This window comes from Hesperophylax consimilis, chromosome 13 (genome assembly GCF_061612785.1).
Source record: "Hesperophylax consimilis isolate HC1 chromosome 13, BYU_Hcon_1.0, whole genome shotgun sequence".
NCBI classification, from domain to species: domain Eukaryota; kingdom Metazoa; phylum Arthropoda; class Insecta; order Trichoptera; family Limnephilidae; genus Hesperophylax; species Hesperophylax consimilis.
The window spans coordinates 10,167,694-10,185,047 of NC_142848.1; the positions used below are offsets into that span (position 1 = coordinate 10,167,694).

A 17,354-nucleotide genomic window follows, 5' to 3' on the forward strand; every position below is an offset into this window, starting at 1 on the left:
TGATGTTGTATTCTATCGCACAGGCTGAAAGTGATTCTATGATGTATTCTATCGCACAGGCTGAAAGTGATTTTCCGATGTTGTATTCTATCGCACAGGCTGAAATTGATTTTTTGATGTATTCTATCGCACAGGCTGAAAATTATTTTCTGATTTTGTATTCTATCGCACAAGCTGAAAGTGATTCTCTGATATTGTATTCTATCGCACAAGCTGTAAGTGATGTTTTATTGTTGTGACCTGCAACCGGTAACAGTGGCAGTTAGGTTTTATCTACTTAATACAAGAACGGTATTAATTAAACATAGACACTGTCAATTTGCTAAAGGAAAATAATTACTTTGTTAGACTTAAAGTTTTTTGTGTGAAAGTGCTGAAATAAAATCGGTGATACACAAACATAATATTTTTTTCCACGTAAATATACTTTTATTTATTTTATGCACACACGAAAAATAATAAGTATTGCTAATTGATGAAGAATCTCTTCAAATTATTGGTAATCCAGTTTAAATCGAGACTAGGCCTTCCGAATGAATTAACAGGTTTCCTAAATAACTTTTGGTAAATTACGAATATATTATCTCGGCGTTCTTGAAAATCCGAACGTATTCGCATTTAGAGATGATATTACATAGGAGTTTATTATCAAATGCACCTTTTATAATATATTATGACAAAATTCTAAAATATTCAGAAAAAAGTAAAAGTTTTATAGTCAAACATACGATCAGCATACCGCCCACGAATGCATAAAAATCGATTTAATAATAATAATAGTAAAAATACAATTTATTCCAGAATGTATGCAGGGGTAGTGCAATGCAATACATTCCACATTTGAAATAATATATATAATTAGCTTAAGAAAAAAATAATTATAAAAAAAATGGGTAATTCCGACAGGCACGAAAAAGCGGAATTTAAGATAAAATATAAACACAAAAACGAATGTAAGTAGCCGTTTATCGAGGATATTTCGACATTCCCGTCTCCAGAGGGCCATCAGAGGGGACTCCATCCAAGCAACCATGGCAGTGATGATTTTGTTACTTGATTGGCGTAGTCTGCACCATAAGCTTCCCATGTGTTGGCGGAGAAACGCTCTTAAAGAGTGTACTTGTCCCTCCAGGAACATTTCCGTGGCGCTGCAGTATATCGGTAGGGGGAATAGTTGACGATAAGCATTATTGTAAGCGATTTTTAGCTTATGCCATTGGGATGCAGTGAATGATTTATTAAAAACGTTACGACTCACTGACTGGTTCTCTTTTTGCCTGTTAGGTTGTAGTACACGTCACTATGAAAAGTATAAAATAATTTTGTTGAATATAAATATTTTGAGAAAAGTAGCAAAATTAAAAACAACTTCTAGGTACAATAATTTTACCTTTTCTTTTCTAAGAACTCAAATTTAATAAATTTCAGTTTACTGTGAGCAGCGCGGTAAAAATATTAAGTAGTTGAAGTGATTTTGAGATATCGGTAGTATATCCGTAAATTAGATCAAATATAATTATACGTATAACTGTACCAGAGTCTGCGGATATCAGTAGATATTTCTATAAAAGTAGAAAGAAAGTGTAAATGATATTATTGCGTATTTGAATAATTTAAACTGATGCTTGAAATGCCTATTAGAGACTTCTTTATCCACATCGAACTACCGTTATTGGTGGCATCAACAGTACCTATACATTTTGCTTAACAATAATTCACTGATTGAAATCTTTATCGCAGTTCTCCGCCATCGCTTTGTGTGTCCCGCGACAAATTGCCTTAGCTAAATTGCTACCCGCGACAGACGACAGACTTGAATACAGCTGCAAGTATAATACTGTCTGTGGATACAACAGCTGCAGTAAGAATGAATTTCTTGACTTCCAATTCCAACTGTTTCCTAAGCGACATTCCTTCAGCTTAGTACCACTTAAGGGGATTGTTCGATTAGCCTAGAAAGTCGAGTACTCTCCGAGCTATTTCCTTTGTCGTTCACTGGGGCATGTGGCTGAAAACATAAACAAACTTCCAGGTTAAAAAAACTGCTTTAAACGTTGGGACATTTTTCAAAAGAAAGAAATACCGCGGTACAAATAATTAATTAGTTTTATTTTTTCATTGATGAACAAACAACCATATTATTATTTAGGAACAACATTTTTCTTAACTTATTTTGAAGGTTATATACATCAATGTAAAATATCATTGAAGAAGGAGATGATACTAATAAATCAAAACGAAACATAGAACAGAACAAGACACAAAAAAAATACGGTCGCAACTAGGAATCCGACTTAGGATATCTTGTCTTAATCACTCGACCATTGGGACATATTTACTAAACGTCAAAATATCCTGGTTGTGACCATTATCTTTTTTCATGTGTCTTGTTATGTTTTATGTTTCGTTTTGATTTATAAGTATCATCTTCTTCAATGATATTTTAAATTGATGGGTATAACCTTTGTAATAAGTTAATGAAAATGTTGTTCCTAAAATAACAATATTGTTGTTAGTTCATTTATGAAAAAAGAGAAACCAATTATTTATAGATTTAGATTTTTTAACTTGTCTTCAATAATATATTATTATTTGATATGCCTTTTCGGTCCTTAGAGATTTTTTAACGAAAGTAATATGATAAGTCTACCTATTTGCGCCCGTAATATATTTTACAGACACACACGTGTTTTATAATTTTTTTTTGCACATTTTCAGTAAAATTATAATGTTTGACTTTGTTGGAGACTTTATAAACTTACATAGTTACATTAAAAAGTGTTTACTATGCGCTTGTTTAATCAATGTTTTCATATAATGGTTGGGGTTTTCGTCACAAAACTGCCCTTGAGCCTTTAAATGTTGCACAAAAATTAATTTAAAAAATAATGTATATTAAAGGTTTTTTTTTCATTCGTCACAGTTATTATATAATGAAAGTAAAATTACATCAACTTCAATTCAAATTTACTGTAAAAAATAATGCTTGTCTAGTCATATTTCTACGTTGGGAAAAGTATATCCAAGCATATGCCAAGTTTGCAAAACGATTGAAAGAAGATAAAAATGAAAAATTACCAGAATTATATATAATTATATACAAGCCAAAAGAAAAAAAGAACAAAGATGAAGTAAATTAAGAAGAAACAAAAACCTAAAATAAATAAAAACCTGATAAGCAGTGATCTCGTTAAAAATCAGTAATAACTGTTAAAATGTTTAGTTAATACAGCTTTATACTACAATGGAAGCATTTTACAAAGATCAGCTAACATGGCATTTGATTTATTATTATTTTTGTAATTATTATTTTGTTACAGATCCTTCACGGTGAGAGTTCAGAGGACTGGACCTTGCAGATAAAGTACGTCCAGAAGAGAGACAACGGGACCTACGAATGCCAGGTAAGCAAAAACGGAAGTTTGTTGAAGGATAACACTTCTCAGTTAACTGTTAGTTATTTCCAGAAGCATTCCTCAAACCAATCTCTGTTTTGTTGTTTGCTCGCCATCGCTTGTTATCCGCAGGGGATAAATCATCCCGCGTCGGCCGAAGGTGGTGTCGAATGATATCACAAACAAGCGAGATAGGTCAGATTTCACCGTGGTATTTGATTTTGTTCTGAAAATAAACATTGTGGAGATCGGCAACAAAAATAGAACATTGAAAGATTTTTTCAATCAGTTTTAATATGGTTCCATGATAAGTTTATTTAAAAAGTGATATAAAGTTCTACCCAACGGCTCCCTGGAGCCAATGAGACTACGGCATCCCCAATTGGGATGTGTTGTGATGCTGAAGTAATGTTATATATTATTCCTCGTGCCGCAAAAATATTATAAAATATTTTGAATGAGTGAATTGTGATATAAGATATAACAAAATTAACTTGCGCACGCCGGTATTTGTACCCGTGACCTCCGTCTTATAGGTCGAGAGCCTTATCCCTCGCAACGGGGGCCGTCATTAAAAGCGAAGAAAAAACTAACCTTACCTAAAAAACCTTTAAATAATTTTTTGTTTCACTATTTTTTATGACTTTTTAAAGGTTTTTTAAATTGTAAGTGTGTTGAGTTGTCTTGTTCGCGATTGATTGAGGTGCAATGAAGATGGGAAAATCGAATATAAAGGTCGGGAAATACACGACTATTTTGGTACGTTTATTTTATGTTGTAATATATGTCGTGTTAGGTAAAAGTTCATGTTAACCTTCGTGTTACAATTCTAGGTAAAGATCGATACTCATTTACATACCTACCACAAAGAAAAATAAAGCATAAATTTATTTCAATGGCCGTATGGTTTATATGTTTTAATTAATAGCTAAATTATTAATTAGCGTTTTTCAACAAAGTACGAACGATATTAATTTTATGTTTTCTGCTGTACGTCGAAGCGTTGTGAATTATAGCGACGGCGACGCTAGCGAAATGTTTTCTTTTATGCTTAGGTAATTGCGGAGGGTGCATTTTTGTGCTGGTAATTAACCAACTTCAAGTTAATTATCCCCGGTGGCGTCACGCAAGGGTCGCGAAGTCACGAAATAAAAATCACATTAAAAAGTGGCTCAGCTTTCCTGAAACACGTCCTCCTAATGGGCGCTGCTGCAACCACTCCGCTTTTACTAGGGTAGGTACTGCGCCAGGGCAGGGCTTTTTCATTTGTGCATATCAACTCCGCACGGAAAGCTTTCTTGTTTCGCACTAGTCTTTAAGAGTTTCTTTTTAAGGAAAGGGGGAAATTTATTTGGGTCTTGAAGTGACGTTGCAGAAGGGAATAAACTATTATTATGGAGTCATTGCTGAGGATAATGCCCTTTGCTCTAACTGCTCTGATGAACCAAGATCCTCAAGTCATTACGATCTTGGTGAGGGAGTAACCTCAGAAACCGTAAAATCAATTGATAGCCGAGCGGTTGAGTACAATGATATATAATAAACCGTAAAAAAGATCTCGTTCTCACTCAAATACCAACCGTTTATAAATATTGGACACGTGTTTGATATGTCTACTAAGCTATATAGTGAATACCTCACAAGAGTTCCAACTGCTCCCGTCTGGAGCCAGTGAGACTATGGCATCCCCAATTGGGGGATGTTGTGAGTCTGAAGTTAAGTGGGGAAGGGAAAGAGGAAGGTGGAGAAGTACCTGGCTATTCAGATCTAGTCACTAAACACGGCTAAAGCCATTTGGAGCAACGTTTCAATTCTGAATGGTGGTCTTACACCAGGGCGATACTGGTAGTATCTTCCACTCTGGAACGTGCCGCAAATATACTATATATTATTTTAATTAATTAATTGTGAAATAACATAATTAATTAATTGTGAAATAGCTAGTTACCCATATGCTAGTTATTTTGAACACCTTCCAAAAATATTACTCACATACATGAAATCCGATCGTTTGATGATTTCAGTCTCGTATTAAAGTCAGTTGCCTAAAATATAATATTACACACGGTGTCCGGAAACTCGCAGTATAAGTAGGAATCTAGTGAATCTACATCACGTAGACAACTTTAAAAAACTTTGAAAATTTCGTTTTCACTTTTTTTCATTTTTACGACATATAAAAGATTAAAAAACCCACAAAAGGTAACAAATTTTCAAAAGCCATAATTATTTGCCCGAAAAACTTCTTTAAATTGAAAATATCTCTCGAGTAAAAATACATGCTGCCAACGGCAATTGAACCTGCAGCCTGATTGCCTGTCAGCTGCTCTGAGCCATAAGTTACCTCGGTTTATTCCAAACCCGCCAAATAATTCAATATTTACTAGTATTTCATTCAAAAAATATTATTTATTAAATTTTTTCATCTGCAAACCATCAACTTTATTTTTGTAGGAAAGGCTTTGTTAGTGCTAAATTTCTCACTAGATTGCACCGAAACATATTATATCTAGATTTATTCTTGACATATTTTGACTTGTCAAGGAATTGAATCCGCAGCCTTCTGATTACCGGTGAGCTGCTCTGAACCACTAAGCTGCGTCGGCTTATGTCAAACCTCGAAAGATACCTTTAATTCGTATCGCTGCTTCAGACAAATAATTATTGCTTATAATAATCTGTTATCCTTTCTGTTATGGATAAAAATAAATAGTCTTAACTGGTTTGTCATTAAAAGTAAAAAAAAAAATATTTCACCAGTTTTTCGCTTGTACTAGGAGTTTCCGGATACCGTAGGAAACCACACCAAAGTTCCTACTCCTGTTCTTCATATGAAGTTTTATCTCTAACTAAACGTGTGCATAGTGTGACCATACGACATAGATACGCCGGCATAACAAGTTGGTGATGCATGTTTTATATATCTAGTACGTATTACGTTGTACGTGTAACGTGTAGAAACAATATGAACACGGTCCCATTGTGCTGAGCCCATCGGTGCGAGACGTGAAAAGTGTACAGTGTAATGCAACGCGTTCTGTTTACCGTAAACAAAAGTCCGCTACTAGCGCCACGAGCGACACAAACTGGAACCATCACCAACACTATTCAGCCATTATTTATTTTCATAATCACCCACATTAATGGCCATGAATTCACGAAGGTTGTTGAACCAATCAACACTACGTAGTACTGTAAATTTTAATGCCTGCGTAATTACTTTGTAATTAGGGGCCATTTATGAACCAACCTTGAGGAACATTATCATATTATATCGTGAACTAACCTACTAAGTTTGTGTACTGGGAAAGGTGAGCGTATTATTATCATATTACTTAGATATTTGTATGCTAATGCCAAAGTTGGTAGGTCACACCTGTAAACAATTTGACTAATTATTGTTTACCCACCTACAAAAATTTACGCGTAAAAATATTGGAATTTATTAAAATTTGTATTTCGGCCTTATTTAATTTTTTAAGTATTTGTTTTTTACACGGAAAAAAATAGGTATTGCTAATTTACTAAAAATCTCTTAAAATAATTGGTAACCCAGTTATAAACGGGATTGCAGGCTGTTTCCTCATCCTTAAAAGTTCATCCAAACCTTTGTTCTAACAAAAAATTCCAATTCGAAAAAACGACCTTAAAATTTGTAAAACATCCTTATTTCACCACACTTTGCCAATTTTAACATTTTAAAACGAGATGGAAAGTGAGGTGCTAGTTTTCTTGAGTTTTTTCAACTATGATTTTTCTGAAATTTGGTGACGTCTTGATCAAAAATGTTTGTGTTATGTTTTGTTTTCAACTTTTATCAGGTTTGACATTAAAATATTTCACTTTTTAAGTATTAAAAAATTTTGGAATTCAAAATTTAATAGATAATTTTATATTGTTTCTAAAATGGTTTCTAATAACTTGAAATTATACTAATTGAAGTTTACACAGCAAATATACTAACCCTTTTGACTAGATAAGCAATGTATATATCACGTATCTTTTCAATAACTATTTCATTTCAGTTTCTATTTAACGTTTTAACTAGTAAGGTAAAATAAACAAAAAAATACCACGTTTTTTCAGTAAGACCGTAGTAACTTTCGGCACGTTCTAGAGTGCAAGATACTCTCGGTACCACCCTGGTGTAAGACCACCATTCAGAATTGAAAAGTTGCTTGAAATAGCTTTTGCCGTGTTTGGTGAACAGATCTGAATAGCCAGGTACCTCTCCACCTTACTCTTCCCTATCTCTTTCTCATCCCCACTACTGTAAGCCTCACAACTTACCCCAATTTAGGATGTAAGTCTTACTTAACATAGTCTCACAGGCTCCAAACGGTTGGGAGCAGTTGGGAAAATTAAAAAAAAATATTGTATTGGGTGAATAATTGCTAACCCGAAACAAAATGTGAGAAACATAATTATCTTTTTTGATTACCCTTAAGCGTTTGCATGTTTCCGTATTTACTCGATTTGCACTGGAGCTATGTATTTAGTTACCTCAAATAGCAATTACTATGAAAATACATAAAGTGAAATGGCTCCGTTTTAACGATAACAATGGTGATATACAATGAAGCAGGTAGATATTGTGTCCAATGTCACAGAACAATTATTTTAATGACAAATGGCCGTTTTGAGTGACGCGTTTCGTCAAATTTTAATTAAACAATGTTTTTTTCGTTTTGAAACTATGCTTGACCTATTTTCTACAAACTGGTACGATGAACGTCAAATGAAAATAATATTTATCCCCATTAAAATGTGTTAAAAGACAATTTGAAATATTTTATAAACTATATAAATACTGCTAATTTTTATTATCAGAATTCTACTTAAAATACACAATATAGGATTTTGAAATAATAGCCTCAGGGCACATAAAAATAATTCCTATTTTAACTTTTTTTTAAATAATGTGATAAACTCAGGGATTGCACCTCGAGATTCCGAATAAATAATAATAAGAAAAACAAATCTTAATTATTGTATTTACGGGGATCAGTGGGTGAAGTTCACATCCGCTGTGGGTCTCGAACTCGATCACACTAAATTCTACCAGAATTTCCAACATCTCTTCATTCGACTACCATAATACCGGCACGTGTCTAGTGTGGTAGTCGAAAAGCATATAAAAAACTGTATACAAATATATTTAACGAAAACAGAAAGAAAAAAAAAATTTGATTCTTAAAAGCCATAAAATAATTTTATGTCTACGGACGTTTTTCTTGGTAAACTTTTAGTCTTCTTTAGTGTGTTTGACGTGTTGTTCATAATGTTTATTAAATACTGACAAATAATCTTGTATTTTTAACCGCATTTACACAAGCGCAAATGGGCAAAATGTTAGAACGAAATGGTACGATGAACATATGTTATAGTATCCCTAGATTATGTATAGAGGTTCATAAAGCTAACCATAAAATTCTAAAAAAAGTATTGGACGTAAGACAAGCTCTTTGAGTATTCCCCAAGACAGAACTGAAAATAATTTATTATCATCGATTTAAGATTTTTGCCCTGAGCAAAACAATTACCCACGCCTCACAAAGAAAGGAGAGTAGGTTCTGATACAGTAAAGGTATGAAAATTAAGTACTGTAGGTAGTTATGAAATTATGAATCCACCCCTTCAAGCGCCTTGCAAGGTCGAGACAGTTTAGCTGGAGAGGTCAAAGGTTCTCCCTCTCACCTCCCGATTCGGCCATTGGCCCAGTTGGTCCTAGAACTTGGAAATAACATAATGTTTAAAGCTTATTTTTTTAGACTAGCTTTTATCTCGTTGAAATTGTTTAATATTTTCACAGGTCTCAACTGGGACTGGGCTCTTGTCACACTACGTCAACCTGAACATCGTCATCCCCGAGGCGTTCATCCTGGGCTCCGGAGAGCATCACGTGGACACAGGCAGCGTCATCAGTCTCGTCTGCATCATCGAAAAGGTTAACCATCATCTTTTTCATATAGTTGTAATAGAAATATAATCTCTAGCTAAATTCCACATTTTCTTAGACTTAAATATTAGGACACAGTTAAAGCTAAAATTGTTTTAATCAATTACTTAATCTAATTAATAATCTAACTAATTAATTAATCTTAATAAAAATAGAACCCGGTCTATATCTGTCTTGGGTGAGTTACTGTTACATTAATCCACATGCCATTAAGCCTCTACTACACTGGGTCCAACCAAACCCGACCAAAAATAAACTATTCTCTCCAGCTTACCGTTATGGGTGCAAAACCACACTCCTTACTTGAGCAAGTGGCTACTTGTTTTTTTTATTTTTATTTTTAACGAACTGATCCGTATGAACCCAATTTAGTTTTAGTGTGGTACGAATAACAAGGCTTAATTATTATCTTAGAAACTGCTGTTGATTTTATATTCGCAATGTAGTGTTATCTAAAAAAACAAAAGTTTTTAGTTCATTGCCAAATCTGCTACAGAGCTTAAAGTGAGGTGTAATTGAAACGCTAACGTAAATTTAATGGCCAAAATATATATTTTTTTATTTCTATTCAGCATTATTGATAACGAATGACTTAAAATATTGTGATGTGTACTTAATTACAATCAAACTCACGGGTCCGTATGGACCCATTGGAGGGGAACCTACCACTTTCCCAACGGCGTTATAAGGAAAAATATGGTTTCCGCCTTCACCGCATGGTCCCAGTGTAGTTTTGACAATTGACAAAATGAATTATGAAATGTATTAACTGGCTAATTTTCAAAAAATTATAGACTAAAGTTTGTTGAAAGTATTGTGTAGGTGATTTTCCACTCCAACTTTAATATATAACAAGTAATATAAATAAATAAATAAAATATCATTTTTTTATTTTTGATACATTATTTTACAATATTTCATATTCTAATTCAGTTATGTTGGCCTCATTGGGTTGTTTACCCGTGCTGAGGCCCCCATTTTATAATATAAGAATTTATACATTTAAAAAAAAAAAAACAAAAGAAAAAACAAAAAAAAACACGTAATAATGTTTAATGTTAAATGTAATATTTGGTATTCGAGTATATTCACCAGTGACAAATGAGTTTAATTTGATCACTTATTTGGCGATACAAAAGCTTCAATCTTTTTATTAGACTCTTAACTAGTGAAAAATAATTTTAATTTGATAAATTATTTGGTGATAGATATGCGTATTTTTTTTATTTGACTCTTCACTAGTAACAAGTTAACTATTAACAATAAGTTTAATTTGCTCATTTATTTCTAGATAATAGATCACCATTTTGATGGACTATTAAATAAACTCGTAAAATTATCTTAGGGACGATCTGTATAAAAAATTCACCCAGATCCCACTAGACGAGTGTAGAAGTGATTGATGAAGGATAAGTAGTAGTCAAGGCTTTACATAAGCAATGTGACGTGGAAAATAATACTCCCCGGCGCTCCGCACAAAGGTAGTCCGCTCTATTGTATTATCGTCAGAAATTTAAACCAATTTTGAAAAGTCGAAACAAAAAGCGTTGTCTTGTTATACTTAGAAAATGGAAAATAATTTCAGTAAATCTATAAATCCTCGTATAAAGTTAGTTTGAAACGAGGCCTCGGAGCTCTCAAGTTAAAAGTTCGGTCAAAATATGGGCCCGAATATTTCCTTCGGCATTAAGGATAAAGTGTCCTGAATGTTATAAAAGATGCGAAGATAGTAAAATGTACCATTTAACAAATGTACAGGCGCTTTAACGGCGCCCCAAACGCCGGATTCGGGATTTAGTACCACCGAGAGCTTTTAGAATTCATCCGCCGAACAAAGAGGCAGCCTACGTGTTTTAATATCTTCCTCCGCCTTAACTTCTCTGCGGGGTTCCATCAATAGCGGGTTTTAAAAATTATGAAGACATAAAAATCAGGGTGGCATCGGGTGAGTGTCATTCGACGGTTCCCCCGAACTTGCTAGTAATACAGTCATCCATCTGCCCAGCCCGGCCCCGGCGAGACGTGATGTGGTTCCCGAGTGGTGCCGCCCTTTCGCCTCCCAGCCGCCCTTCAAAACCGCCCAGGGTCGAGGTTGGGCGGCACTTCTTTGCATACAAAACACTGCGGGCGGAGTAACTATCCATCAATCGACCTTTAGGGTTACGTCTCTAGAGATACAAAATGGCAATGAAGAGGAAGGGTTGATTTGTTGGATTGTTTTATTTGATTAATTACTTTCTTATTAACCGCGCCGTATTGTTATTAAATTCTTTATACTATCCCTGACATTATCAACAAACAATTAATCAAAAATTCTATTACCTATCTTGAATGATGTCGTTATATTTAAGAGTACTTACCAACTGGAATTTGTTGTGTTAAAAAAAATAAGATAGCAAAATCAAGACAGGTTTTTCAAAATAATGCCCATATGCCTGTAATATGTTTTTTTTTACTGCGGCAGTAAAACTAAGTAGTTGACTATGTTTGTTTTGTTCCCAGAGTCCAACTCCCCCACAGTACGTGTTCTGGTACCACAACGAGCGAATGATCAACTACGACACGGCGCGTGGTGGCATCACCGTGGAGACGGAGCCAGGGCCCAAGAGCCAATCGCGCCTGACCATCCGGGGGGCGCGGGACACGGACTCTGGCAACTACACCTGCAGCGCTAGCAACACCGAGCCGGCCAGCATCTACGTCTTCGTTACTGAAGGTAGCAAGCAAACAAACAAACACTTACCCTCATTCTAGCTAGCACTTGCTAGAGTAGAGCTAGTGGCGCTTGACAATCCGGAGAGCGCGGGACACGGACTCTGGCAACTACACCTGCAGCGCTAGCAACACCGAGCCGGCCAGCATCTACGTCTTCGTCACTGAAGGTAGCCAGCAACCAAACAAACACTTACCCTCATTCTAGCTAGCACTTTATACAGTAGAGCTAGTGGCACCTGACAATCCGGAGAGCGCGGGACACGGACTCTGGCAACTACACCTGCAGCGCTAGCAACACCGAGCCGGCCAGCATCTACGTCTTCGTTACTGAAGGTAGCAAGCAAACAATCAAACACTTACCCTCATTCCAGCTAGCACGTGCTAGAGTAGAGCTAGTGGCGCTTGACAATCCGGAGAGCGCGGGACACGGACTCTGGCAACTACACCTGCAGCGCTAGCAACACCGAGCCGGCCAGCATCTACGTCTTCGTCACTGAAGGTAGCCAGCAACCAAACAAACACTTACCCTCATTCTAGCTAGCACTTTATACAGTAGAGCTAGTGGCACCTGACAATCCGGAGAGCGCGGGACACGGACTCTGGCAACTACACCTGCAGCGCTAGCAACACCGAGCCGGCCAGCATCTACGTCTTCGTTACTGAAGGTAGCAAGCAAACAATCAAACACTTACCCTCATTCCAGCTAGCACGTGCTAGAGTAGAGCTAGTGGCGCTTGACAATCCGGAGAGCGCGGGACACGGACTCTGGCAACTACACCTGCAGCGCTAGCAACACCGAGCCGGCCAGCATCTACGTCTTCGTCACTGAAGGTAGCCAGCAACCAAACAAACACTTACCCTCATTCTAGCTAGCACTTTATACAGTAGAGCTAGTGGCACCTGACAATCCGGAGAGCGCGGGACACGGACTCTGGCAACTACACCTGCAGCGCTAGCAACACCGAGCCGGCCAGCATTTACATCTTCGTTTTTGAAGGTAGTAATGTCCTTTAGTTAGTACTTGCTATACAGTCGAGCTAGTCGCCTATGTGCTGTGTCACTTACCTACGAGTCGTTTTAATAGATACCTACTAGTTCTATGTATTCCTATGAAGATAAAATAATATTTGCGAGTATTGAGATGACGCATGGATTTCATCATCTCTGTCGTGTATTATTTATTGCCGTACATCATAATTTGTACAACAGTTAATCAACGAATGTACAACGTTTTTATTTGTTAACAGGCGACAAGATGGCTGCCATACTGAGAAGGAAGAACTCCTCCAGCAGGTGTGGTGTACTCTCGGGCCTGGCGAGCCTCGTTGTGATTGTTGTGATGTTTATGTTGCGGTAAAACTCTCAAGTGTCGAGATCAAATTAATTTATGACATTTAAATAAAATTATTAAGATTATCCGTTAGTAATAAAAAAATCATCAAATGTTTAATATATGAAAGATAGTTTAAGAAATAATACTTCCACTGCAAATAAAATTTGTTGAAAGTATTGTTAAAATTTTAAAATATTTGTGAAATTCGTGAAAGCGATTTTTTTCAATAATTACTATTGTATTCAAATAGTTTTTTTTCTTTATGTTAGTGTAAATATGTATAAAAAATAAAAAAATAAGGTAGATATCTAATTTAGTTATTAATTTGCTTTTGCAAAGGTTCAATGTTTATCAAAGGTAATGTGATTTTTCAGGCGCAGCTTGAAAATACGCTACAAATTTATTTTTTAGAATTTTCTTTTATCGTTTGAAACGAAATCAAATAAGAATAAATTGTGCTGCAATTTTTTTGAAAAACCGATACGAAAAAAATAACCAGCAGATTTACCATCCATTATAATAAACGTTCATCAATTAATTTAATGAATCGTAAAACGAATTTCCATCATTGAAAAGAAAATTATATTGAACCAAGGAAAAAATGTATTATCAAATATTCGTTTGTACATAAGTTTATAAAGCACTCTGTAATATTGAATTTTGTCGCAAAATAAATTAATAAAATCTATCACTCAAGCATTTGGATTTATTTAAATTCTCTTATTTTACAGATTTTAGCCAAAAAATATAGATACATCATATTTAATACCTACATAAATACATGGTTTTATTAAAAGAACAGAGAATTTTATGAAGTAGGTATCAGGAAGTATCGTTGATATCTTCAGGAGGCGCGGTTAACCTTCAATATATATATTTTTTTAAATACATGAATCTCAAAATCACTCCCGCAAATCGATTTCTTGATGATACACGTAATTGCTGAAAATGCCAAACACAAGAAAAGATTTTATGTGTCCTGTGTTTGGTGAACCAAACCAGTTTAAATACAGCATGTTCCCAATTTATTGTTTCGTTATAAAGTACCATTTGTGGATGAAAAACGATTTATTTTTCGTAAAAAAGGTAAAAGTGTTTCCGATTCCGAAGTTTATGAAATTTTTTTTATTGTTGATACATTTTTTTTACAATATTTCATATTTCAATTTAGTAATGTTGGCCTCACTGGGTTGTTTACCCGTGCTGAGGCCCAGTAAAGTCTATAGAAAAGTGTGGTAAAAAACTTCTACACTTGTCGTAAGCCAATACAACGATAAGCATAAAAAATCGAAACTTAGTAAAGAAGTGGAGTTTTAGCCGAATTTTCTTTCCAAAAACAGAGTTGTTTTGGGATTAACTCAGGACCAATAAACATAATGCAAACTTATTTTAGGTCTTTTGGGATTCCTCGGTCTGTAATTGATACTTTTAAATATTAAGGTAGTTCGGCAATTATACAAACACACAGCGATCTCAGTTTCTTAACGGCTTTTTCACAAAAATCGTCTTTTTGCTTTTATTTCGATATTTTTTATGGTATTATGTTTATTGCAAGATTTGTGTATTATTTGCTGATGGCTTACGATAGGAATTTAAGTTTTTTAACAGATTTTTTTCTGTATATTTTGCTAAAATTTCACAAATTTTTCTAACGAAAACATTTTTCCGTTATTCAAGAATAATAAATCGTTTCTTACCCTAAATAGTACAATATCATGAATAAGTTGTAAGTAGTAGTAGTTGCAACAGAACATGATGTGTTAAAACTGTTTTGGTTCACCAAATACAGGACACGAAAAATCTTTTCTCGTATTGTTTTTTTTTAATAAATACGTGTGGAATTAAAAAATCAATTCATGGGAGTTTTTTTTCGTTTTAAAGAGTCACTAGAAAGAGTTAAGATGTGAGGAGCTCTAGTAATATGTAAAAAGGTATTTTTCTGTAAATTTAAGAGTAACCGGTCCACCTGAAGATGTCATTGCAAGTCAATAAAATTTTGTGACGTTCTTATATTGTGGGACAGAGTCATTCATTAAATATTTAGGAATTGAGAAATCCTAAAAATATATAAAATATATACTGTGTTAAAAATTTAGAAGTTCTTCGTTGAACTTTCAAATATTATAAAATGTACCTTATACTTAGCTGTAAAATGAAAATATATTTCTTAGTCATTTCAAGAATAAAAATACAAAGAATAAGATTCCCCAATTGAAATTTCATGGCAAGATTGATGAAAAACGTAATAAAGTTAACATTATCTACGTGACTCATATGATTGCAGTTCCTGAGAAATTTTCCGAGCTGATGAAAGTTCTATATTATTTATTCAAAATATCAGCTCCTACGCGGTGTTGCTAGGTAATCATCGCTACGTATAAAATTATGGCCAACCTTTGGTAAAAAAGGGTTCTTGAGGTGATTTTTTCGGCGTTTAAGAAATCATTCAACTATTTTCAATTATTATTTTTTTAATGGGTGCCAGAAGATGAAGCCTCTGGCGGTACTCAGACAAATTTTTCGTTTTCCTAAATCACTAAAGATTTCATAAATAAGAAAAAAAATAGTATCCAGAAACCTGACGACTAACAAATTAAAAATTTAGAGACTTTCAAAAAGTGCCGTTCTAGGAAAGTTTTAAGAATTATTTAATTACGCTTTCCACGTAGTATTTCGTTTTTGGACCTACAGACCCAGTATTTTTAGACTGTTCCAATAAGCTATAAATCAGGTTGTTTTTCCGATTCACCACAATATGTAATGTATAACATAACAATGCATACAACTTGAAACGAAAATAACTGTAGTCCATATAATATTGATAATGGTATAGTTAGAGATAAATTCCCAACTCTTTTTTGTGATAGTTCCTGAGAATCCCGCCGTGTCATGTGGCGCTAGGGCCACGTGGTGGAGGGGTATGAAATTTAGTATGAACAGAGCATTTACATAAATATACAGATTACAGTGCGCGAAACCGGATGCTGGTTTTGTTCATGACATATTCCAGGTCTCACCTCCTGTGTTTATAAACAAAGAAGCTTTTGCGTATGAACAAAAGAGCATTTGAATTTATGAGTTTCAAAATTAATTCCGGCAGACTAATAATGGCACGTCAGATGGTGTTGTTATTTCCCCTGTTTTCATTTTATTTGCCCTGTGCTTCTACTGTGTAAAGTACAATTCACACAATGAAAACTTGGCAAAGTTATTACTAAATAAGAAATATTATCATCACCCATGTTGAAACTGCTTATTTTTTTTTTAATCAACCACTAAAAAACGAATATTTATACAGTGATACTAACATCACATCTTTTAATTTATTTTTTTTGGTTTGATTGCGGATCGAACCTTCCTTTTCAGGGACTGAAGTCAACAGCGCTCACCACCTCACCAAATGCCGATCAGCTTGGACCGACATTTATTTGGTATATTAACTGCTATTAACACGTGTGCCGTTATTTAAAGATCCTGTCCAAAGTAACTCCAAGATAGCGGAGGTGGCGGTCATGGTAAATATTGTTTCCATCAAACTGGACACAGAGTTTGGCATTCGATTGTGAATTGCTAAGATGGAAAGCTGTCGCAACTGTTTTCGACCCATTTGGCTTTAGTCGCCAATCGAGGAAATATTCTTTCATAGCCTTAAGATCATAATTGAGGATATTTTCTGCTGCTTTAAGGGTTTTGGCTTGAGCTGTGACGGCGATGTCATCTGTCGTGTCGTGTCGATGAGTGTTGTAGTGGTTGAACCCAAATCTAAATTAGTCCTAGAGAGAGGTCATACGTTCATCATTGGCGATCATCCTTTTCCTTCTCAGAAGAAAACAACAGAGACAGAAGTTACAAGAACGATTGTGTCATGAGCGACCTCTCTCTATGACTACTACAGACCATTACAGAAATACAGATATCACAAAATAATTTGATCGTGAAAGAGAACCTGAAC

At 34.9% G+C, this 17,354-nt stretch overlaps 1 protein-coding gene across 1 annotated transcript in view; it reads left to right on the plus strand.

The window, feature by feature from the left end:
- LOC149418404 (limbic system-associated membrane protein-like) overlaps positions 1-12,108 on the plus strand; it is a 105,022-nt gene extending 92,914 nt beyond the window's left edge. The window contains exons 5-7 of the mRNA XM_089639107.1: positions 3,321-3,404; positions 9,208-9,342; positions 11,857-12,108. Of these exons, the coding sequence (XP_089495233.1) occupies positions 3,321-3,404; positions 9,208-9,342; positions 11,857-12,108 (471 nt within the window). The remainder of the gene's footprint in view (positions 1-3,320; positions 3,405-9,207; positions 9,343-11,856) is intronic.
- The last annotated feature ends 5,246 nt before the right edge of the window (positions 12,109-17,354 follow it).